The 25251-nt window shown below is 56.4% G+C and overlaps 1 protein-coding gene across 5 annotated transcripts in view; it reads right to left on the bottom strand.

The window, feature by feature from the left end:
* PRKAG2 (protein kinase AMP-activated non-catalytic subunit gamma 2) overlaps positions 1 to 25251 on the bottom strand; it is a 278412-nt gene that overhangs the window by 172379 nt on the left and 80782 nt on the right. For 4 of the 5 annotated variants that reach the window (XM_047763902.1, XM_047763903.1, XM_047763906.1 and 1 more), the window contains exons 2-3: positions 24004 to 24075; positions 21498 to 21777 (exon numbers count right to left, since the gene is read on the bottom strand). In XM_047763902.1, coding sequence (XP_047619858.1) covers positions 21498 to 21777; positions 24004 to 24075 — 352 coding nt within the window. Of the gene's footprint in view, positions 1 to 21471; positions 21778 to 24003; positions 24076 to 25251 lie in introns of all 5 variants that reach the window. The other variant, XM_047763904.1, reaches the window with a different exon arrangement.

The following is a 25251-nucleotide window of genomic DNA, read 5'->3' as shown; positions in this document are numbered from 1 at the left end:
CTGAGTGCCACAGCGGAGCGCACACGGTTGTTTGACGGTTCATTTCCTGCTTTTGCTGGTTAAAACGGCCGTGAGGAGAACGGCCCCGGATTTATGGAACGTGCATCGACGCCTTTAGGGCCAAGGGGACACTGTGCTTTGCCACTCATTCTGGATGGTTCAGATTTCATAAAAACACGCAAATAACTATGTACTGGGGATATATGTTTTGGGAGATATGAGCAGATGGGGTAACAACATGCTAACATTGGGGCATCTGGATGAAAGATACGTGAGCGTTCTTTACACTGCTTTTGCAACTTTTATGTAGGTTTGAAATGGTCAAAATAAAATGATTTTCTTTTTTTCTTTTTTGGCTGCCCCACGGCATACGGGATTTCTGGGCCAGGGAGCAGATCTGAGCGGCAACTGTGACCTATGCCGCAGCTACGGCAATGCTGGATCTAAACATGAACCCGTTGTGCCAGGGCCAGGGATCAAACCTGTGTCCTGGTGCTGCAGAGACACCCTTGATCCCGTTGCAACACACCAGAAATGTCAAAATGTTATTTTAAAAGAGGAATCAGGAAATGAAGAGAGGGAATTCCCATTGTGGCTCAGTGGTAATGAACCTGACTAGGATCCATGAGGATTCAAGTTCATTCCCTGGCCTCATTCAGTGCGTTATGGATCTAGCGTTGCTGCAAGTTGCGGGGTAGGTTATAGATGCGGCTCCGATCTCAGGTTGCTGTGGCTGTGGTGTGGGCTGGCAGCTGCAGCTCTGATTCCACCCCTAGCCTGGGAACTTCCGAATGCCACAGATGCAGTCCTGAAAAAAAAAGAAAAAAAAAAAAAAAAAGAAAGACAGTGGCCAGGACAAGGATGTACGTTGGCTAGCATCTGCTTTCCCTGTGTCCCATGGTAGAATCATCACGCAGGCAGCCCTTCGAAGACCAGAAAGTCCTACAATTCACCAAAGGAAGATTTTTCCCTGGCTTCTTCCAAGCCATCCGGGCCCCTTCAAACCATCCGCATGATGGCCAGCAGAGGGCGCTCTCCCAGGGGCCCACACTGGGTGCCAGGCCACATAACTCTGCAATGTGTTGGCTGAACTTTTCAGGAAACTTGGATGCCACGCATACTTTTCCTTTCTTTGTGGGCAGGCAAGAGGAGTCACGTTTTTCTGAAGTCTGCTCAGCCCCAGGATCCAGACCTCACCAGCTGCCTGGATCCAGCAGACTCCAGCCTGGGCCAGGGAGTGCAGGGACCAGGGCCCAGGCTCTGGTGGCTCCAGGGAGGCCCAAGGACGGGCGCAGCGGCCTGGACAGAGCCGTGGATCGCTGGCAGGTGGGGGGGGACCTCAGCCAGCCAGGCACAGGGGAAAACGCCCTCGGCCCCTCACTGCACGACGTCTGGGGACACACCAGGGGCCTCAAGCAGCCTCGGGCTGGCCTGCCTCTTCTCCCGCCTCACCTGCAGCCTTCCCCCGAGCATGTCCCCTGTCCTCTAGCCCCCACACACCCATTCATTTGCTCATCCATTCCTGCCTTCCCTTACACGGCCACTGACACTGGGACCTCCGAGCAAGAACTGGGGGAGGGGCAGCACCTGCGGCCACCTGCAGAACAGCTGGTGCGGGCTCCCCAGAGCCCAGCTGAGAGGGCTGCGTTTAGAGACGCTCCTGGATCAACATCCACAGCAAGGGGAGGAGACGGGCAGGGCCTGGGCCGAAGCCGAGGAGACGTGCAGACCCATCGAGGCCCCCAAAAAGTTCCCAAGAGTTGTCCAGCATGGGTTGAGGGGCGGTCCTTCACAACCAGACACCGACTGGCAGCCGGGCGTGGGTCGGCTCAGGAAGAGGCGCCACCCTGCGTGAGGTGTCACTGGTTGGTGACACGGCCAACAACTCGGGGACTGAGCCCCTCGTCCTGAAGGGGCTCTGGGAGTCAACAGGGCGTCCGTCACTAGGGCATCTGGAGCAGAGTGCCTGCAGCTGGGGTGAGCTTGGCATCTTCAAGGACCAGGAGTGCAGGAGGCTGGGTGGGCATTACAGGATGCGGCTGGAGCCAGACAAGGGCTGGGGCGTGGAGGACATGGCAAGACTTCAGATTTTTTTTTTTATTTTGGCCACACCCATGGCATGCAGAAGTTCCTGGGCCAGGAATCAAACCCCCTTCACAGCAGTGACCCGAGACACAGCACTGACAACCCTGGATCCTTAACCCACTGAGCCACTAGGGAACGCAAATTTTAACTTGAGCAGATAGAGGAGGCATTGAGAGGTCAAAGGGGGGCGAGATGACTAGATTTGTTAAAACAGGGCCGATCCTGTCAGCTACCTGCTTTTATAGATAAAGATTTGTTAGAACACAGATCACATTTTGTCTGTGGCTGAGCTGAAGCGGCCGAGACCAGGTGGCCCATGAAGCCTAAAACATTTACCATCCAACCTTTCACAGGAAGAGTTGGCCAAGCCTGCTTTAAAAGACCCCCCATGGCCATGATCTCCCAGGAGGCAAGGTGGCTCCCACAGGGTCTGGGAGCCCTGAGACCCGCCCCCTCCCTGGGGTTCTCACCCCCATGTGGACAGCATCTGTTTCGTGGTTGAGCACACACCCTTCTGCACTAGTGATAAATGCCCAGAGGCTACTCCAGGAGGCTGCCAGGCCTCCAGGCAGGAGCCAGCTCCCCAGGACCAGAGCGGCAGGCCTCCAATCGCTGCCCGTGTCCCGAGCGGCCGCCCCACCTCCCCCCAGCACTGCCCCGCAGAACCTCACCTGGGACCCCTCAAACCCGGGGACCTGCAACCCACATTAGGGATGTCTTTTTAGAACTGATTTCTGTCCACGGAGGTGGCACCAAAGTTTCCCTAAGAATGCCTGCTTCTGTCGCCCTGAAAGAGAAGGTTTCCCAACTCTGCAGGGCTGGGGGCTGGGGTGCGCGTGCCTGGACCGGTCTGCTCTCACATCGCAGGCACCAGTGCCTGCATTGCCGGGGGCATTCATCTAGGCGCTGGCATCATGCCACTGGCCCTCATTCCCGCTCCTTACCCATCCCCCGCTCTGCCTGGCACACACGGGGCTGACCCTGCAGCCGCAATGCCCAGGTTCCCTTCTCGGCTGGCTTCTGGCTTGAGGGAGCATCTTGGACCCCTGATACTGCCTGACAGCCAGCTCCCCCCAGGTGACCCTGAGTGCCCTCCTCCTGCCCCCACTGCCCTCCTCCTTCACCTCTCCGATCAGGGACCTAGAAGCTTCCCCACTAGTCCCTGGATGGCTTCTCTGGCTTGGCTTAGCTCCTCCTGCACCTTTATAACCGGATAATCACTCAGCTTCATCTGTTTTAAACACTCCGAGCGGTTCCATCCCGCTGGTCACATAAACAGCCTGCTTTACGAGAAGACCGGTGTCGGCGTGGCAGTTCTGCAGGGCCACCAGCCTCACGTTCCACATCCAAGTGCCAAGGCCTAAGTCACTCGGGTCTGACCCTGATTCGTGGAGCGTGCCCGGGTTGGGGCTTCTGCGGGGCCAGGAGGCAGGAGGTTCTCAGCCCCGGGAAGCCCTTGGCACGAGAATCGAAGACTTGCAGGCTCCAAATTAAAGTCTTTAAAGCCCAAGTTCATTCCGCTACACAGAGTACCAAACCTTTGGCATTTTATGGGAAAACAGACTTTTATTTGAAAAATAAACTCCAGTTGCTGGGAGAGAAGAGAAGAGCGCTCTGTGATGCCCCGCGGAGATGGTGGGAAAGTTTGACCAGTTAAATCAACTTTGCGGGAAGCTCATTCGCATTTCAAATGGCTCTCCTTACAAACTCCATAGACCCGGACAGAGCCGGGTTTCAAGAACCGAGATGTAAAACCTCCAGCCCAGAATCCCCGCCCTCCGCTGCTGATGGAATGTTAGTATTTTAATTGAACGGTGAACAGGAAATTGCACGTATTTGGGTGTGCAAAGTACACACGACCTCGGTCAGGATCTTGAGCTGCTCTTAGCAACGGTCCCAACGTCTGTCATTCCGCGTCTCTGGCAAGACCCCAAGGTCTCCGTCCGCCCCACCGAGTCTCTGCGCCCTGAAGTTTCCAGCCAGACTCGCTCGCTCAGCAGGCGATCCAAAGCCATCCTGCGCTTATGACCATCTAGGGTGGTGTTTTCCAAAGTCCAACCACGTCTCCCACGCCTGCCCCGTCATGCAACCAGCTGTGCGGGGCAGATAAAGCGGCCTTTTACAACAAACAAGAGTCGGATTGAAAAGAGCACACACACGCCAGGGTAAACACCGTTTTGTGAGAAGCGGTTTTTAATCCTACGTGCGTACGTGCTGGAGCACGATAAAACGTACTTCTGACTGTGGGCAAAAGAAGGTTCAGACCACTGCCGTGATGACACCTTGTGGCCTCGTTTGTGCCCTGAGTTTTCTCCAGTGCCCCCCCCACCGCCCGCCCCCGGCTCCACCTTCTCCTCCTGGCCTGCCCTCCAGAACCACGGTTGTGACTTCAAGTAGCCCCAGGGTCATCTGAGGAGGTGGCTGTCCAGCCGGCATGTTTCAATACTTTTCTAGGAGGACAAAGATAATGCCCCAGTGCCCAGCAGGGCCGACTTCCGTCAGCAGTGGTCACTCGGGGTGGACAGCTGCCCACACAGGACAAGATGCCGTGGCGGGGCGGGGGGGGTGTCAGCTGGTGAAACGCCACCATCTCGCCCTGAGGCCTGTCTCTGCGTGATCGTGGGCTCTGGGAAGACCACCACTTTGCCAAAAAGCACCTGTCACATCTGGTTTGGATGCTAGAAGCCCCTTCTCAGGTACACAGTCAAGTGTCACCCCCCCCCGCCCCCAGAGGATGTGGCCTTTGACTTCTAGAATGTACTTCTTAGTTTGAAATACCTCTGCCAGAACCTTCCGTCAGAATTGGTTTTGGTCTGAGGGGGGCAGGAAAAGGGCCCCGAGGCTCTCAGACCAGGAGTCTAGGGAGGAAGAGGAACGAAAAGGGGGCCCGTTTCCGGTGTGACAGGAGCCGGCTCTTTGCTTGTGAGTGAGGCAGGTGTCCATCCTTCGCCCAGACTCGGTCTCAGCCCAGACCTGATGCTTTTCCCAGGGAGGAAGACCAGGGGGCCTTGGGGGCTTCGGGGCTGCTGCCCAGTGTGGGGAGGGAGGGCGCGGGGCCGGAAGAGGCGCAGTAGGAGGCGAGCACGTTTTCCCAAAGACCGGAGGTAACATCCCAAGAGAAGCCAGGCTGCGCAGACACTTAGGGGGGCTGCGTCTGAGAGCCCTGGCAGATCGCTGGATGCAGGAAAACCAGGCAAGGTTTTCTGGGGGACGCAGGGTGCAAGGAGATCTTACAGGAGGCGGGAGACCTCATAACTGACCTCCGGGTCTATTTCAGTGGCCCCCAGCTGGCTGGCGCCCTGCTTCCCCTTCCACCATCCCTCTCTGCACAGCAGCAGGATGATCTCTCCCGACTGCAAGTCATTCCCCCTCCAGCACCTTCCGAGGCTCCTGGGTGGCTGGCTCAGACCTGGGATCCGGCCCTGGCTGTGAGCCCCGCCCCACCTCTCTGACGGCCTCCCTCTCCCTCCCCACCTGGTTCTGCCCACACTACCTGCTCCCCGAAGGCCGCCCCCTCAGGACATCTGCACTGCTTCCCGCTGCCAGGCCCGCACACCTGCCCGCACACCTGCCAGGCCACTTCCCGGCTCCATCCCCTCTCTGCGCAGAGGCCTCCGCATCAGCTTTCCTGATGGTCCGACATGAAAGGGCGCCCTCCAACCCTTAAGCCTCACCCCTTGTTTTTCTTGGGGTTGGACAGCATTTTTGTGTCCCGTGGCCTCTCCTCCTTAGAATGCAGTCCCCACCAGGGCAGGAACTGTCCCCACACGCCACAGTGGTGGCTGTGTCCCCAGTACCCAGGATCACAGCAGGTTCTCAATAGAGAGAACCTGGTCAGCAGGGGGCAGGGGGCGGGGAAAGAGGCCCACTTGCCTGCCCTGGAAGGGGAGCTTCCTCCTGTTTCCCAGGCGCATTTGAAGGTGAACCGCCCCACGCCAGGAAACCAGGCAGGGACCCTGGGTCCTGCTGCCATCCCCTGGGCAGGCTCGGCACGTGGGGCTAGCTCGCCCTCTGGTGGTCACTTGGCTGCAAAGCCCGAAAAGACCCAGCGTTTCACAGAGCCGGGTGGGGCCCAGGGCGGCTGTCTCACCCCCGCATTTTCCTGCAGGAAAGTAGGTTCAATAAAACATTCAGATTATAAAGGTGAAAGGGGGACACATATGCAGCCCATCCTGTCTTGAATGTGGGAGAGATTTTATGTGGCCATCCTCTGGCTGTGGTTGCTAGGGGACCTGCTGCCCTGGGAACTTGCAGGCAATGGGGACCGCTGCCCCTGCAGAGCCTCAAGTCGTGAAGACCAAGTGGGACCTTTTCAAAGATAAGCTTTAAAAAAAAAAAAAAGGAAAAAAGAAAGAAAGAAAGAAAGAAACCAAGGGAAGGCGTGGTACAGAGAAAAACAGAAAAACCAAATTCACAGAAGGCAGAACTCAGACCTAAGACCTCGCCAAAAGTTGGCCTCATTAGCTTGCTGGCTTTTTTATTTCACCGAGGGAGAGTTCTGGAGGATAAAGGCTGGCGACGGATATCACGAGGCTTTTCGCTGATTTTCACTTAACATTTCCTCTGCATGGCTCCTTCTCTGGCTCCGTCTCGATCACTTATCAGAGAAGTCCCTCGCTGTCCAGCCCCAAACCTCCTGACGCCGTCGGTTCCTTTACTTGCTCTGTGTCCCCCCACAGCAAGGGGGCGGGGAGATTAAAGCCTATCTGTGCTCCGATCCACCCCCCACCCAGCCCCGGGCCTGGAATAGTCCAGATAAGCTCTTCCAGCTGTGCCTTAATCCTTATCCAATGAACTTCACCTCTGTCACCAAGGAGATGTGTGAATTAGTCAGGATGCTTGAAAGGCATATAACAGAGAGATTTAACTTAAAAGAAATGACACGACTAGTACTTTCATTCCCTAAAATAATGCGCTCCGTGGTGCAAACTGCATCACCATCACCTTCCCACATGCCTGCCCCGCCATCCTCTGTGCCGGCCAAGGTCACAGGATGGTCAATGTGCCAGGAAACCATGGCCTCACACCACAGTCAGAGGGAGAAGGGCAGTCAGTCCTGGGCTATCGCTTTTTCTGGGGGGAGGAAGGGACCTCTTTGGCCCCTCGCAGCGTTCTCCTGACATTGTCTTAGTTTCTCTGAGGTCAGCGACTTGGAAGCCAGGCATGCCCCGTATTAGACCGTCCGTACCAGGCATGCCCCGTAACTCACGTCCAGGGCTGGACCCTGGTTGTGAAACCAGGTTCTGTTATGAAGAAAGCAGGGGAGTTCCCGTTGTGGCTCTGCAGGTTAAGAACCCGACATAGTGTTCCTGAGGATGTGGGGTTGATCCCTGGCCTCACTCAGTGAGTTAAAGAACTGGTGTTGCCACGAGCTATGGCATAGGTTGCAGACGAGGCTCAGATCTGGCGTTGCTGTGACTGTGGTGTAGGCCAGCGGCTACAGCTCCGAGTTGACCCCTAGCCCAGTAATTCCATGTGCCGTAGGTGCAGTTATAAAAGTAATAATAATAATAATAAAGAAAAGAAGGAGGGGGAGTGGCTGCAGAGTGGCCAGCATCTCCTGGTGACGGGCAAACTGCACACAAGTTCACAGGTAATGAATTTGGGGGAAGGGAGGTGGGTGGGGCGCAGAAAAGAGGAGGTCACAGCCCGCTGCCCTTGTCTCCTGAGCTGGAGATGACCTCTGAACCAGGCAGGAAATACTCCTCAGGAAGCACCCAGGGGCTGACGGGCCCAGCTCTCGGCAGCACCGACACACAGGCGCACTGCACAGACACGTAGGGACCAAACTGACCGGCAGAGAAAGAGGTGGGGGTGGCTCTGCAGGGCCCCGCAAGGGACCCCCATGAGAGCTAGTTCCGTGAGGTCAGAGGGCAGGTTAACTCTTCTCGAGAGCAAAGTCCAGGGTGTCCTTGGGAAAAGGGGGGAGTCCAGTTTTGCTGGGCAGCCCCTGCGTTCAGGTGAGCAATGGGACCCCGAGCAAGGCACTCCCTGCCTCAGGGACACACAGCGGCCTTGCTGGGTGGCACTGCAGGGTGAACCCGAGCCCCCACTCCGTTCCTGGTGGAACTGCAGGGGCTGCAAGGAAGCCACAACCCCTGGGCTTGCCTAGGAAACCAGCTCTGTAGGCAAACAGACCGACATGCGTCCAAGTCCTCAGACTCTCCAGAGGGGCAGGAGGGCTGACTCGGGGGCGGCAGTTTTGGAAGGACAAATGGCCTCTTTCGGGCCCTGCGGACAAGCAGCATCCCGGCCGCACAGTGGAGAACAAAGCCCAGAACAGGTGGAGGCCCGCTCGCGCCCGCCAGGTCACAGCTGCCTCTCCGCTCAGCCTGCCCGTGCGCCCAGCTCTCTGACAATGGAGCGCACGGCCAATCGGCTTCACGAACATCCATCCTCCCACCTGCTACCTGTCCCCCCCCTTTTCCTGGAGAGGCTCACTTGCCCCAGTGAGAACAGAGCCCCGGGGCCTTGGCAGTCTGACCCAAAAGGGGGCCTCTCTCTTGCTGGCGTCACAGTCTGGCAGCTAGCCCAGCCAAGTCCCCAACGAGACACCAGATCCGGCGGCTCACCTGCATTCTTACCTCCTGCCTCCTCCTCACCTGGCCTTTCCCTGCCTCCAGCCACGTGGCTGCATTACAAGGCACACACAGCTGCCCTGAACCACCTTGGGTGCCAAGCCCTGAGCTCTGGCTTCCCTTCCTAGGAAACGCGGCACGTGGTCCCATCTCAGTGGCTGGGGGGGAGGGGCGGCGGGAGGCGGGGCTGTGGCTGAGCGCATCCCCTCCCCTCTGACCCAAAGGCACCTCCGACTCCACCCTCGGCCCGTCGAGCCGGCTTCCTCCCCTCCCAGCTGCCCACTGCCCGAGCTGCTCCCTCGAAAATCACCAATGACTTTTGCGGTCAGGTCCCAAGGAACTGGCGGCAGTCCGGACGGCCTCACGTCTAGTCTTCTCTCCCCATGGCGTGGGGTGGGGGGTGTCTGGGCCACACGCACCCTCCCTCACTGAGAGTACTCTCGCGATGGGGAGACGGGCGCATCATTTATGGATCTCCACCCCCTCCCCCCTTAAATGCATCACTCTCCTGAGGCGGGTCCCTGCGCCTGGTTCCTGCAGCTGCCTGCACCAGACCACCTCACACCGGCGCGCCCGCAACAGGCTCTGCCACGCTCGAGAGGTGGTAGCAGGACCAGGATCCAACCTGCTTCTTCCAGCTTCCGGGGGTGGCCGGCAACCTCCCTCCACGCATCACTCTGGTCACCTTTCCCCATTGCTGGGCATTCTCCCCACCTGCCTCTGTCTCCCCAGCACTATCTTTTTTTTTTTTTTTTGTCTTTTTGCCATTTCTTTGGGCTGCTCCTGCGGCATATGGAGGTTCCCAGGCTAGGGGTCGAATCGGAGCTGTAGCCACTGGCCTACACCAGAGCCACAGCAACACGGGATCCGAGCCGCGTCTGCAACCTACACCACAGCTCACGGCAACGCCGGATCCTTCACCCACTGAGCAAGGGCAGGGACCGAACCCGCAACCTCATGGTTCCCAGTCGGATTCGTTAACCACTGCGCCACGACGGGAACTCCTCCCCAGAACCATCTTTTGATAAAACATCAGTCGTCCTGGGTTAGATGCCCACCGAATCTAGTATGGCTTTATCTCAACGAATTATATCAGCAATGAGGTTGTTTCCAGATGAGGTCGCCATCGGAGGAGATGCTCGGGGGTCAGGACTTCAACGTACCTTTGCGGAGGGGACACAATTAAGCCCATAACAGTTACTATAAGGATGAGATGAAACTGTATGTCTTAATCATCATCCCGTTGGACCTGAAGTCGGTTATTTATCGTGCGCAATTCCTCAACAAGCCCCGATCTGAGGACTTGAATCCCCCTACGACCCTCGCCTTCCTGACCCGCTAACGCAGTGCTGACAGTGACCTTGTGGGACCAGGTTAGGTGCCTTCCTCACACCAGCAGACAAGAGTCCTTTGAGAATGGGCTGGGGCGTCTACTGTGCCCAGAGCCTGCAGGGTCTGAGGCCCCTTCAGGAACTGGACCAAAGAGCAGTTTCAGACTTAGTTTCATCTTTCTGTGATGCCACATGAGCGGCAGTACAACAGAAGCCCAAGGAGAGCGCCCAGCCCACGCCACGTCTTTCAGAAAGAACAGAGATGCTGTCACCGCCTGTCGCAGGAGCTCAGCGGAGGGTGGGGGCGCTGCTGGCTGCACCTCTGAAGGCTTTGTTCTCCCAACATCATCAGTCATGCCAACCACAGCCTCAGAATCCCCCTCCCCTCACTGGGGGCGGGAAGGCTCTTGCCAAAGGCAGGTGTTTGGAGGCAGCGGTGGGAGGTGGGGAACGGGAGGCTGGCGAGCAAGTGGGAAGTGAGGCCCTTTGTAGAAAACCCGTCTCCTCCTCCCAACGTCAAAAATGGCCTCTTGGGAATTCTCACCCTTTGGGTGGTTTGCATTTGCTTCTCTTCCAAACCACAGGTCTCCGCTGACTGTCCTGGGCCGGAGTGGCCGCAGCCCGGATGCTTGTGAAGGGCCGGTCTGCAGCACCCAGCAGGACGAGCAGAGCCGAGATGCTACTGGTCACGGATGCAGGCTCTGAGCCAAGACATCCAGAGAGGAAGGAAAGAGCCCAGATTTCCCTGAGAACCTCAGGCTGACAAGAGAGCCAGTGGACGCAGTGGCCCAGGATGGCCAGGCCAGTTAGGCAGCTGTGAATGCTTCTGCAGCAGGGGTACACAGCCACGGCCAGCCACTGGAGGCCTCCTGGGACGTCCAACCCACCTTCCAGCATAGACAGTCACCCCAAAAGGTAACCTGCAGGGTAAGGGCCTCCTGGAGGGGCACGGGCGGAAGGGACAGACCTGTGGGGGCATTGTGGCCTCGGGGTCACCACCTACAGAGCTGCACAGGCTGGGCAGGTGTCCTCCGTCCTTACTGGGACGCAAAACCAGAGAAACGTGAAGAAGGATCCAAATGAAAAAAAGATTCTCCATGACAAGTGTTTTATGCTCGGCATCACACCAGGAGTTGGAGCAGAAAAACCCTTAACTGTCCCCAAAACCTCACTATGCAGATGGTGAGGTCACAGCAGACGGACCTGCTACGTACTTGGGGGGGGCGGTTGGCGGAGCTGAGGTGGAGACGCAGTAGGACCTGTCACTGGTGGGGACGGGTGGTTCTGGGGGGAGTTGGCAGGAGTTGGTGCCACATCCCCGTCCAAACTCACGGCTGTGCGTTTCTACTAATACAGCTTTCTCTCAACTTCTGTTTTTTTTCTTTTTGGCCGCACTGAAGCATAAGGAAGTTCCTGGACCAGAGATCAAACCTGAGCCACAGCAGTGACAACGCTGATCCTTAACCACTGGGCCACCAGGGAACTCCCTTCGTCTCAACTTTTTTTTAAGGCTGCACCTGTGGCATATGGACGTTCCCAGGCTAGGGGTCAAATTGGAGCTGCAGTTGCAGCTCTACACCTCAGCCACAGCAATGCCAGATCTGAGCTGCATCTGTGATCTATGCTGCAGCTTGTGGCAATGCCAGACCCTTTTTTAACCCACTGAGCGAGACCAGGGATTGAACCCACCTCCTCACAGAGGCAGTGTCAGGTTCTTAACCCACTGAGCCACAATGGAACTCCCCAACTTCTGTCCCCAAACATTATTTCCCCAAAGAAAGCTTCCTGACAAAAAGAAAATCATCTCTAAAGACTAAGACTGCACATGGCTCTGAATAGTAAAGAATGGATGTGGCTCTGAAGGCGCTTCTCAAAGAAGGCTTTCGAGAGTGTGAGGAAGTCGGGGCTCCCATCATGGCTCAGTGGTTAACGAATCCGACTAGAAACCATGAGGTTGTGGGTTCGACCCCTGGACTCACTCAGTGGGTTCAGGATCTGGTGTTGCCGTGAGCTGTGGTGTAGGTCACAGATGCGGCTCAGATCCTGCGCTGCTGTGGCTGTGACGAGGGCTGGTGGCTACAACTCCGATTAGACCCCTAGTCTGGGAACCCCCATATGCCAAGGGGGTGGCCCTGGAAAAGACAAAAAAAAAAAAAAAGAGTGTGAAGAATCGCTGTCCCTCGTTGAGGGAGGAAGAACTCAAGGTCCAGAGCTGGCAGAGAGACGAGCTTCCTCTCCGAGGGGCCGGGGGAGGGGTCAGGCCTGGTCCTTCCTCACATAACAGCGCCCCCCCCCAATCACCTGTGACCTCGCCACCCGGCCCTGGTTCCAGGGAAGGAGACACCCGATCCACCTGGACTTGTGCTTCTTCGGAGCCCGAGTCACTGGAGCTTCAGAGGTTCGGTTTCACAGTGAGAACATTATTCTCTGGGACTGAGACAGAGCGAGGTCCTTGTTTCCGAGGGAGATGTAAGTGCCCCCAAGACACAGGTCGCCCTTGGAACAGATTTGCGCTGCTTCCATCCTCTTGAAGGTCTGGACAGGAGCCTGGAAGGTCAGATCTTGACCCCCAGGAAGAGGGCAAATTCGACACGTGTCGGGGGAGGTGAAATTGGCGCTGAGTTAAAATCCTAGGCTCAAGGTGTTCAAGTTTTAAGGAGGTGCCTGGGAACTCAAGTGAGATTTTAGGCAGCAGAGCAGCCCCTGGGGGTGGGGGTGGGGTGGGGAGCCTTTTCTTTTTTTTTTTCGTTTCAGGGCCACACCTGCAGCACACCGAGGTTCCCAGGCTAGGGGTCGAAGCAGAGCTACAGCTGTCGGCCAACACCACAGCCACAGCAACACCAGATCCGAGCCGCATCTGCAATGCACACCACAGCTCAGGGCAAGGCCAGATCCTTAATTCACTGATCGAGACCAAGAATCAAACCGCATTCTCATGATTCTTAATCTGCTGAGCCACAGTGGGAACTCCAAAAGGAGCCTTTTCTTAGTGCTTCTGAGACCTGCGCGTATAGATGACTTCTTATCCCGCCCATCATAGGATGCAGAATAAAACGTTCACCCAGGACGGGAAGAGGCAGGGAAGGGTTGTGGTTACAGGAGGGAACCACGGGTAAGGGCGTCTTTTAAGGAAAAATTAGGAAAGAAATAGCACGGCAAGAAATAAAGTGCAAACCAGGGGCCTTTGCAAAACCAGCCCTGAGCCTCTGTTCTGTGACCCTGGCTCTGAGGAGGCACAGGCAAATGCACGCTTGCAAACAGCTCAGGGTGTCGCAGAGCTGGGAGCGATTTGCATGCCAAGGGAAATCATAGAGGTTCTCTTTTCAAATCCGGGAGGCGCGGGTGAGGGTGCGGGTGGGGAGGTGGGCGGGTGTTGGCTGGTCGCTTTGCTTTTGCACGCATCCAAGGGAAGAGCCTCTGAGTCTGTGGTCTCCACGGCGCGGCTCGCCCAGAGAGGCTGTGTTTCCCTGCCGATGTGGCCCAGCACCGCAGAGCCCGTCGTGCCCATGCTGGTCTTCGTGGTCGTCTTTGTCCTGGAGTCGCTGGCTGCGCTGCTGCAGAATGGCTTCATAGTTACCGTGCTGGGCAGGGAGTGGGGGCGACGCCGGACGCTGCCCGCAGGCGACATGATCCTGGCCGGCCTGGCCGCCTCTCGGTTCTGCCTGCACGGGATGGCGCTGCTGAACAACCTCTTGACCTCCTTTGGGCTCTCTTCCAAAATATATTTCAACATCCCCTGGGACTTCTTCAACACCCTCACCTTCTGGCTGACCGCCTGGCTCGCTGTGTTCTACTGCATGAAGATCGCCTTCTTCTCCCACCCCGCCTTCCTCTGGCTGAAGTGGAGGGTTTCCCGCTCGGTGCCCGGGATGCTGCTGGGCTCCCTGCTCCTGTCTGGCGTGAGCACCGCCCCGTTCACCGCTGAGCATGCAGCGCAGCTGAGGCCCGCCCGGCCTTCCCATGGCAACGACACCCTGGCCGACAGGTGGCAGAGCCGCTCTTGGTACTTTTTCCTGGCTCGGGTCGTTCTCCTGTGGTCCGTCCCGTTCCTCCTGTTCCTGGCGTCCATCCTCCTGCTCATGTTCTCGCTGCAGCGGCACCTGGGCCAGATGAGGGACCGCAGCGCTGGCCTGCGTGATGCCAGCACCCAGGCTCACACCATGGCCCTGAAGTCGCTGGCCTTCTTCCTCGTCTTCCACACGTCGTATTTTCTGTTCCTGATTGTCGTGCTTCGGAACAGCGTGGCCTCCCAGAACCGCTGGCGCTGGGCCTGGGAAGTGGTGACCTACACGGGCATGTGTCTCCACTCCAGCATCCTGGTGCAGAGCAGCCCCAAGCTGAGAAAGGCCCTAAAGGAGAGGCTTCGGAGAGCCCCGGGCAAGGAGCTGTCCGGCTCGAGGTGTCGGAGTCAGTAGCGCCTCTCACTGGACACGCCTGTGAGGGGCAAGAACGCAGGAGGCTCGGGTGCTGTCCTTCTCTGGTTCATGTCCTTCTTTTCCCTCGCTCTTTCTATGCACCACTCATTCTTTTTTTTTTTTTTTTTGTCTTTTTGCCATTTCTTGGGCCGCATCTGTGGCATATGGAGGTTCCCAAGCTAGGGGTCTAATTGGAGCTGTAGCCACCGGCCTACACCAGAGCCACAGCCACGAGGGATCCGAGTTGCATCTGCGACCTACACCACAGCTCACGGCAGCGCCGGATCCTTAACCCACTGAGCGAGGCCAGGGATCGAACCCGCAACCTCATGGTTCCCAGTCGGATTTGTTAACCACTGAGCCATGACAGGAACTCCTGTTCATTCTTTTTCCATCCTTCTCTCTTTCTACCACTGCTCAGACCAGGATGCTGGCCTCATTTCCACACAGGTCTTTCTCACTCATCACACAAGCAGCCCTAAGATCCACCCGCATCAGCGATCATTTTGGTCCCTATTCCCTTTCCAGAGACCGGAAGAGTTGGGCATTATCACCGTGGTGGGTCTAAGTGTGTCTTTTAAAGGAAAGAAACTGTGGCCTTTGCAGCAACATGGACGGAGCTAGAAAGTGTCACGCTAAGTGAAGTTAGACAGTGAGACACCAACGTCATATGCTCTCGCTCACACATGGGATCTAAAAAAAGGACACGATGACCTTCTTTGCAGAACAGACACTGACTCACAGCCTTTGAAAAACTTACACTTTCCAAAGGAGACAGGTTGGGGGGGGTGGGGAGATGGACTGGGGGTTTGGGAGGGAAATGCTATAAAATTGGGTTGCGATGATCATTGTACAATTATACATGTAATAAAATTCACTGAGTTAAAAAAAAAAGATTTCCCCCCCAAATAAAGCATGTCTATTTATTTACTTATTTATTTTTAAATTTTTGTCTTTTGTCTTTTTAGGGCCGCACTCACAGCATATGGAGGTTCCCAGGCTAGGGGTCGAATCGGAGCTGTCGCTGCCACCTACAGCCACAGCAACGCAGGATCCGAGCTGCATTTCGACCGACACCACAGCTCATGGCAACACCAGATGCCGAGCCCACTGAGCGAGGCCAGGGATCAAACCCGCAACTTGATGGTTCCTAGTCGGATTTGTTTCCACTGCGCCACGTCGGGAACTCCAAGGGTGTCTTTTGAAAAGGTAATGACATGGGTTGTCACCCACTATCCCACGGGCACCAGCTGGCTTCCTCATCACGGCTTGGTCTTGGCGCTCAGTCTCTCAGCCCAGAAAGGCTTCTCTCCATCTCTCCCGCATCCTCCTCCCCGCAGCTTGGGATCTTCTGGTCCATCTGGAACTTCCCTCTTGCCTTCTTCTGCTGTTCCCTTCTTCTGTGTCCTGCTTAAGATGCATTCCACCCACGGAGCTTTCTCAGCTGGGCCCCACGGATGTCTGAGGCCAGACGTGGCTTCTGTGACACTGTAAGATCCGTCCTTGACTTTGCATGTTGGCTGTAAGTTCCATTAAAATCAACTCTCTGATGTGGAAATGATTTTAGGTTTGGCCAACCGAAGACAGAGGAAGCCAACAAAGGAAAGGAGCTACAGCTCTTAATCTTGAGACTCTTACTTTTCCTGACTGCTCACCCAGAAGGTGGTCCCTAGAGATGGGTGCCTAGAATATCCGTCTCCAAATTGGGATGTCTGCCGCCCAGGGCGTGTGCAAAATGAACCACTGGATGTGGAAAGTGGGGCAACTCTTATTTCCATTTATTTTGCTCTCTTCCTTTAAATGCTTAAACTAAATTAACTCTAATTTTTTGGTCCATGTTTTATGATGTACATAATGCATTAGCAGAGTATTACAAGCATATAAATAAAATAAATATGCATGGGGTGAAAAAAAGCAACACTCACGGACAGTGCATTTAGAATGCGCGCAGTAGACACTGACCATCAGTGCCAGTGATTAGGGAGCAAAGCTGAGTATCAGGAAATGCAGTCCTTTTTGAGGTCCTGCCTTGCTGACTGTGTAAGATTGCTTTTGCTTTTAAAAAAGGCTTTTCTCCTATTATTGACAGTTCACGAACATGCTGATGTGTGCTCACCCTTCCTCCTCTCCAGAGGCAAAATCAACCTCAACCAAGCTGTCAGAAAATCTTTTGAGGGTAAGATGTGCCATTTTCTGGAAGCTTCTACCGCCCCACGGCCACATAAGGCTTCTGGAGGAGCTGGACAAGGTGTAAACATTTCTGACTTTGTGAGCCTCGTGGGCTCCCAAGCAACAGCTGGAGGCTGTTGTTAGGGGTGAAAACGCCATAGGTGAAAGAGACAAGGGCGTGACTGGCTAATCTACACAGCGTGACGGGCTGCAGTGCTGGCCACGGGATGAGAGGAAGAGGCAGAAAAGTGGGTTCTTGCTTTGGCTGGGGGCGACCCTGGCCACTCGAGGCAAGTAAGTAGGTTTGCTATTGACTGCGGGCCTGGAGGAGACCCCAAGGCAGGTCTTAGATCAACTCGCTGCTGGGCGGGGAGACCGCAGGAGAAACCGGCAGTCGTTCCAGGACCAAGGGCTGCTTCTCTTCCCAGCAAAGGGCACCAGGCAGCCTAGGGACTTGCCGGTCCTGAGCCCAGACATAGCTTCTGAGGCCAGACAGATAGAGCCTCAGCTGTATTCCCTTCTGGTTCTGGAAATGTCCAAAGATTGAACTGTCTCCTCTTCTTTTATTTCCCCTTAAAATTAGGAGCACTGGAGTTCCCATTGCGGCTCAGCGGTAATGAACCCGACAAGTATCCATAGAGGTTGTGAGTTCGATTCCTGGCCTCGCTCAGTGGGCTAAGGATCTGGCGTTGCTGTGAGCTGTGGTGTAGGTTGCAGATGAGGCTTGGATCCCCGCATTGCTGTGGCTGTGGTGTAAACCGGCAGCTGCAGCTCTGATTCAACCCCTGGCCTGGGAAACTCCATGTGCTGCGAGTGTGGCCCTAAAAAGAAAAAAGAAAAGAAAAGAAATTGGGAGCACCATTGTTTGTAGTCGTCTCTCTTTCTTTCCCTTAATCATTGATACTAGCGTTTACCAAGCTTGAGTGTCACCTGGGGAATCGGCCGCACCTTTAAATGCTGTGTCATCACACAGGCCATGCGTCACAGGATGGGACCGGGTGCAGACAGAACCGGAGGAGACATGGGCATTTCGTTTCGTGGAGATGGAGGACTCTGTGCACAGCGCCGCCAGCCTCATTTGTGATGCCTGGACCCGATGCTGGGGGGCCTCCCCCGGGCAAGCCTCAGGCACACTTACCACTGTGCGTAAGGTGGCATAGGGATGGGGTTTGATGAGGTGTCTTTGCAAAAGTGGGAGGCCGTGTGTGCACACACATGCAGGGCAGCGGACAGGTAAGTGTGACGGGGGCCTCCAGACTGGGCCTCCTCTCTCCAAGGACTTCTGCCCACTTCCGGTTCTTGGTTACTCTGCTCTCGCTGCCAGACCCCGCCTCCCAGCCCCCCCAGTAACTGATTGGCTCAGGGACCCTAAACGGGCTTATCAGCTATCCTGCAACGAGAAGTGTGAGATGGCAAGGGTTGAGACCCAAAGACTAGGCATTCTCTGGATCTCACAGAAAGATCCATGACTTCCTGCTGCCAAGACCCCCAGAACCAGCCTGGGTCCTTCCCTTCCTGAGGCCTGAGCATTCAGCTCTTCTTTGAATGCTACAAATGCACCCAAATCCTGCCACTAAACTCCCTTGCTTTTTTTTTTTTTTTTTAAGTGGGGGAGTTCCCCTCGTGGCACAGTGGAAACGAACCCAACTAGTATCCATGAGGACGTGGGTTCAATCCCTGGCCTTGCTCAGTGGGTTAAGGATGTGCTATTGCCGTGAGCTGTGGTGTAGGTCACAGATGTGGCTCTGTTCTGGTATTGCTGTGGCTGTGGTGTAGGGCGGTGGCTACAGCTCCAATTCAACCCCTAGCCTGGGAACCTCCATATGCCACAGGAGCAGCCCTAAAAAGACAGAAAAAAAAAGTGGAGAGGGGGACCAAAGGATGGAGTCAGAAGTCAGGCTAGAAATGCACCCCTTAAGGCCTCCTGTGCAAGTGTGGGTCTCAGATTTCCAGCAGGCAAGGCAGACAGGGAACACGACTGATGACCATTACAGACAGAGCAGTCCAGCTGCTCAGAAGCACAGTGATTCTTGGTACCAAGACAGGAAGTTTCTCCCAGGGGCCTCGTGTAAGGATCCGTGTCCTCATGACATCCTTCAAGTGGAGACTGCGGGTTTTCTGCGAGGCTTCTTTTTTTTTTTTTTTTTTTTGCTTTTTAGGGCTGTACCCCCAGCATATGGAGGTTCCCAGGCTAGGGGTCAAATTGGAGGAGCTGTAGCTGCCACCCTACGCCACAGCCAAGCTGCATCTGTGACTCACACCACAGCTCACAGCAACGCCAGATCCTTAACCCAATGGGCAAGCCCAGGGATCGAACCCACAACCTCATGGTTCCTAGTCGGATTCGTTTCCTCTGCGCCACTTCGGGAACTCTGCCTGCGATGCTTCTTAACAAGACCCTCCATAAGGCTGATGGCGTTACCTTCCGGCTCAATTTTGTGAAACCACTTCTGGGGCAGTGGGAGCGGTCTATAGTCCAGGCACCTTGACCCAGGAGTAGAGTCGGGCAGGAGGAAGAGCAGATAGACGGCACGCCCCCCGATGCCAGCCCCACACCAGGCACGACTGAAGTTCCTCCCCATGAAGCAGGGTTCTGCCTGGACCAGGACGGTTCAAGGCCAAGAGCATAGGCCGTGGTCCTGGGTCTGGACCTGTCCTGGTCGGAACACCCCCTCCCAGAGAGCTTCTCTGAAGAAGCCAAGCACCCACTCAACCTCATCAATGCGTGTTTTTCTGGGCAGCCCGCACCACTCCACGGCCCGCCTGCACCCTGGCTGCAGCCAGGCGCTGGAGAAGAGCCCCAACAAGCCACGCTTCCCACACAGCCTCTTATGAGACGCACTTTTGCAGCTGGGTGCTCTCTGGCCAAGCACGCTGAATGGCCTTGGATGACACTGAACGGAAAAGGGCAACACCAACTCCTGCTTCCAGGGAGCTGAACGTCCTGCCTGCCAGGCCCCAGCATCGCACCTGCAGCATCCCACCTGCCAGGCCCCAGCATCCCAGCATCCCAGCATCCCTTGGCTGGTCCTTTCCGCCTTCAGAAATGCCCAGTCTTAACAGCATGACCCCCCGGCACCCGCAAAGCTTCCCCTCCCCCAGCCCGTGACACAAGCGCAGGTTCTGGCTTCTCCTACATAACCTGTGTCCTGGGTGGGGTCATGTCCCCCCCCGCCCCCAGATTCATGTCCTTCCAGACTGTGACCTTATTTGGAAACGGAGTCATTGTGGGAATAATGAATTAAGAGGAGGTCCTGGAGCAGGGCGGGCCTTGACCCAACGTGGCCATTGTCCTTAGAAGGAGAGGACAAGAAGCACACGGACACGGACTCACGGGGAGAGAAGGCCACCCCGCAGATGGAGCACAGACAGGAGCCAAGGATGCCAGGGACTGCTGGCAACACCACAAGCTGAGACAAAGACATGGAACAGCTCCTGCCCAGACCCTTCAGAGGGGCCCTGGCCTCTTTGTTTCTTTTTTAAAAAAATCTTATGGCTGAATTTACAGCATATGGACGTTTCCAAGCCACGGATTGAATCCAAGCTGCAGCTGCAGCAACGCCGGATCCTTTACCCATTGCACCAGGCAGGGGATCGAACCTGCACCTCCACAGAGACCTGAGCCATTGCAGTTGGATTTTTAACCCCCACTGCACCACAGCAGGAACTCCCCTGCTGACTTCCTGATTTGGGTTTCTGGCCACTGGAACCGTCTGTTGTTTAAGCCACCCAGTTGGGGGACTTTGCAATAGCTGCCCCAGGAATTAACACAACCTAGCTCCATTGTAACCAACGCAGGCACGACGCCACCTCTGGAGAAACAGGACACCTGCTGGAGGTCTGGCCTGCCGTCCCCTCCTCCTGGAGGTGGTGCTTGATGGAATGTTTGAGAATTTCGATCCTGGTCAAGGCAACTCAGGGCTTCATATTTATGCTTCCCCACAGCGCGCCACCTGTCCTGTCTACCGTGTCATGTGACCTTTGGGTGCTTAGGTGGAGGTTCGGTCATGGGGGCAGGGATGACTTGAGGGGTGCTACGATCAACACCCCAAAGCACTAAGAAAATAAAACAGTTGCCCACCCTTTCCTGACAAGTCATGGAGGCTGGAATGGAGCTCGGGGCTGGCCTTGAAGCTCAGGACGGCTCCAGCCTACAGGTCTTGCTGCAAACACAGCCTGGCGAGGAAGGAGGCCCGCTCCAGCCCTGACACCTAAGAGCAAGTCTGTCTTCCAAATCGCTGTCTTCCTGGATAGGAACTTTCTGTGTCACCAGCAAGAGTCACGGGAAGAGGGAGCTTCCCTAAGACACGAGAAAGGAGAAAAGCCACTCTGCCCACCTTCCGGTGGCCTCGCCTGCTTCCAATCAACACTGACAGTGCTGGACTGGGAATAGTTTTAGCCTTGGATCACAAATCCTCGTGAGCCTAAAGCACTCTCTCTTAAACACACATTTCTCTAACCAATCAACCCCAGCTACCCCGGCCTCAAACGGAAAGCCAGAATCTGCCAGACATAGGTACACTCAAGTCCCCCAAACACCAGGCCCCAAGCCCTACCAGGCCCCAGACTCAACCTCAGCTGCACACCGCTACTGTTTTCCAGAGGAGGTTGGAGGCTGGCACTCCGCATGGCTGCCCTCACACACCATCCCGTGAGTATCGGGATGCGAACCCCACCAGCCGCGCCATACCCACCAGACCGGGTGGATTCGTGCAGGAAGAAAGCGCCCAGTGGCAAGTGACATTCTGGAGAGCCATTTGTTCTTGGGGGACAGACACAGGCGCACAGCATCCCCCCCCCATCACGGACAGTCACCCGGCCAGCCTGGGTGCCCCCGCAGGTGGCACTGCAGCCGAGTGGCGCTGAGAAGGTCCCCGGAAGCCCTGCACCCACCTGAAACAATAGCATCAATGTCTTACTTTTTCTGGAGCGGGAGAAGAGCTTGATGCCCCCGGGCGAGGTGGACGGGTTGGAGCTGGGGGAGGATTCTTTGGATGAGGAGCGGAAGATCCCGCTGAAGCTCATGCGGCGTGGGGAGCGTGGCGGGGACTCCTGGTAGGAGAACGGGAACACGGTTTTGGGGGAGCCGGGGCTGGTCTTGGGCCTCACGGGAGCAGACACGGGGCTGGAGGGCCGGGGCTGGGGGCCTCTGGAGAAGAAGCCCTTGGAGGGGCTGCCCGAGCTGAAGGGGCTGTCCACCTGCAGGAGACAGACAGACAGGGGAGGTCACTAGCCTGCCTGCCCCCTGCTGTCCCCCACCGCCGAGCTGCTGGTCCACGACACCCTGCAACTCCCCCCTTATCCTCCGTGCGGCTCAGGCTCGAGGCTTTCCCGTCTCGGGACTGCGTGTTTGTCCCTCTTGAGGTCTGACTGCACTGGAATCACATTCTCCCGCCCCCTTCAAAGGGGGGGAACATAAGTCTCTACAATCTGGAGTTCCCATCGCGGCTCAGCGGTAAGGAACCCGACTAGTATCCACAAGGACGTGGGTTCGATCCCTGGCCCCACCCAGTGGCCTAAGGATCCAGTGTTGCCGTGAGCTGTGGTGTAGGTCACAGACGCAGCTTGGATCTGGCCTTGCTGTGGCTGTCGTGTAGGCCGGCAGCTGTGGCTCCAATTCAACGCCTGGCCTGGGAACTTCTATATGCCGCAGATGTGGCTGGAAACACACACACACGTCTCTATGATCTGAAAGGCAGGCAGCCTGGGGCTCCATCCTCAGGGAACCTGGTGGGGAAGGGATGAGGTTTTTCATCCCCCGCTGCTCTGGCTTTGGAAGGACTAGGGCTGCTGGCAGAGGTCGGGGAGAAAGCTGAGGCCGAACACCTCTGAGGCTCACTCTGGTGATGACGTGAAATTGTGACTGTGGTCTGAAAAACTACTGGACTCTGTATGTAAGCCAAGGCCCACACCTCGAGGGCTCAAGGAATCTGGAATGTGTCCTGCCGGTGGGAGTGGGAGGTGGTACTCCCGTCTGAGTGCCCGCTGCTCAGGGCCGTCTGAAGGGGCAGCAGCCCAGACCCGATGCACAGGCAGGACCCACACTCAGTATGTTAAACTGCTGTCGCCTTATCGGTAACCCTGAAGCTCAGGAGCCCAAGGGCCTCAGGGCCTCCCAGCTCTGTGGCAGGAAAGAAAAGCAACTTGTCCACTGGGCTGTGGGGCAAGGACGAGGCCTGGCAGGAGGGCCTGGGCTCCACACGGCTGGGACCTCGGGGGCGCTGAGCAGGTGGCGAAAGCACAGATCCAGAGGTGCCCCTGTGTGTCCACGTGGGAGCCTGCGGGGCCCAGAACCCTGTGAGCTTTCCCACCACTAGAGGGCGCCATGAGCCGAGAAGTGATGCCTGGCAGGGGAGCCACATCAGGGACCCTGGAGCCAGAGTGGCCACTGCAGGAGTGGGGGGGCTGCCCGTGGCAGGGGTGTGGAGGCACAGAATCTGGCTCCACGCAAATCCCCTCGCCCAGGGGGCTTCTGAGGCAGGCTGGCCGAGCTCTACCAGAGCCCTGTAACTCCAGCTCTCCTCCTTAGGGAGAAGGTCAAGTTTTTGCAACGCTTCGATACAAAAAGCATTTAGATTCTGTCTCTGGAGCATTGGGTTCAGTCACTGTTCACCCACCCGTGGGATTCAGCCTTTCTAAAGCGTTTGCAAATCCTAAGAATAATTACCACAGAGAAGCTTCTGAAGCAGTGGGTGGCGTGTGCGTGTGGACGTGGGCTGGGGCGGGGGAACAGCAGGCCCGGGATGGAGGTGACCCCACAGCAGGGACTTCAAACTCCCCAGCATGGTTTCAATCCGCACATGGTTTCTGGCAGTGAGGCAGGACTTCAGCATCAGTGTCCTCATCTTTCCGATGGGGACACTAGGCTAACTTGCAGGGCCTCGAAGAGACAGAATGGACTAGAGGGGAAGCGCCTGGCACACAGTAGGTGCTCATACTATCTGGTCAGCCCTCCACGCCCCAACCTGGTCACCCCAACCTGTTGGCTTCCTCGCAGAGAAAAAACTGACCATCGTGAGAGGAAAGACTGTGGGCTAAAGAGAGGACAGGACAGTGGAAAAGACAAAAGGGAGAGAAGGACATTGGATGGGCTGAGGGTGGAGAGGGCGGGGGCAGAACGGGGCAGAAGGAGAAGGTGGGAGCACATGTGGACATGCAGGTGAGAGCACAGGTGGGAGCAGCAGATGTACAGGTGGGAGCACAGGTGGCAGCAGTGGATGTACAGATGGGAACACAGGTGCATAGACATGTAGGTGGGAGCACAGGTGAGGGCACAGGTGGGAGCAGTGGATATACAGATGAGAGCATCAGGGGGAGCACAGGTGGACATACAGGTGGGAATGGGTTTGGGGGTTGCACCTAGGGAGTGCTGTCTCAGTAGCATCTCAGGTGAGCTGTGACAGGCCGTGAGGACAGTGGCCTTACCTTGCGAGAAGAATGCTTTTCTGCACTCTCCAGGTCTCCATCCAGGAGCGGCATGGCAAAGGAACTCAGGTCCTAGGACGGAAACAGAGCATGGGTCCATAACCTTGGCCCTCAGGTGCCCACCTGACCTCATGGGGGGCCGCATGTGGCTCTAAACCCCTTCCTGAGTCCTCCTGGGAAATTACTCACAGGGAGGGGCGCGGATGGCCACCAAGCAAAACGAGGGGGTGGGGACGTGCTGGACCCCCTCTGAGAGCCTGACCACCCCACCTCCCCTTCCAGGATGCAAAGCCGCCACCTCCTGCCACGCAGGGACCCCAGGTGGGTAGAGAGAGCGAGAAGGGAAGCCGTGGGGAGCAAGAGAGAGGACCAAACGCACGGCACGCTCTGGGGGTGATGGGCGCAACCTCATCTCACGACAGGAACCCAGCCAAGACGGGCGTGGCCCCAGGAAGGAGACGGGGCCGTGGGGGGCTGGCGACGGGGACAGTGGTCTGCGAAGCCTGATGACACTGTGGCCCAGAGAAATGGCCTCGGGGCAGTAGTTTCCTACAAGCTCTAACACAAAGTCAGGTGTCACCCTCAGAGTTCCCCTGCCTCCTGGGTCTTGCCCAGAGGCAGAGCCCCCAGCGGGTGGCCCTCCACTGCGATAACTGGCCCGCACCCCAATCGCCCCTTCTCCCTTTTTTAACTGTGGTGAAATACACATCACCCAAGCTTTGCCACTGTAACCACTCCACGGGGACACTTCAGGGGCGTGAAGCACATTTACATAACCAACCCCCCCCCGGGGGGGGGGCCATCTCCGATTTGCAAACTGAAACTCTACGCTCATTCAACAATGATGCCCCAGCCCCTCCCCAGCCCCTGGCAACCCCCCCACCCCCGCCATTCTACCTTCTGTCTCTATAAACGGCTCGATTCTTGAGACCGCGTGTAAGTGGAATCATACGGTATTCACCTTTCTGTCACTGGCTTATTTCACTGAGTATAATGTCCCCAAGTCTGCCTGTGCTGTAGCTTGTGTCAGGATGTCCTTCCTTTTAAAAGCTGAATAATGTATAGATACCACATGTTGTTTCACTATTCATCCATCAAGGGGCATTGGGTTACTTCCACCTCTTGGCTCTTGTGAATAAGGCTGCAATGAACACGAGTGTTACAGGTCGAACGGTGTTCCCCTAAAAATTCATAGGTTGGAAGTTACAACCACCCCAATGGAGTGCCCGTTGTGGCTTAGCAGGTTGA

Source organism: Phacochoerus africanus, chromosome 16, assembly GCF_016906955.1.
Source record: "Phacochoerus africanus isolate WHEZ1 chromosome 16, ROS_Pafr_v1, whole genome shotgun sequence".
Taxonomy (NCBI): Eukaryota; Metazoa; Chordata; class Mammalia; order Artiodactyla; family Suidae; genus Phacochoerus; species Phacochoerus africanus.
This window is presented reverse-complemented; position numbering and strand designations above follow the sequence as displayed.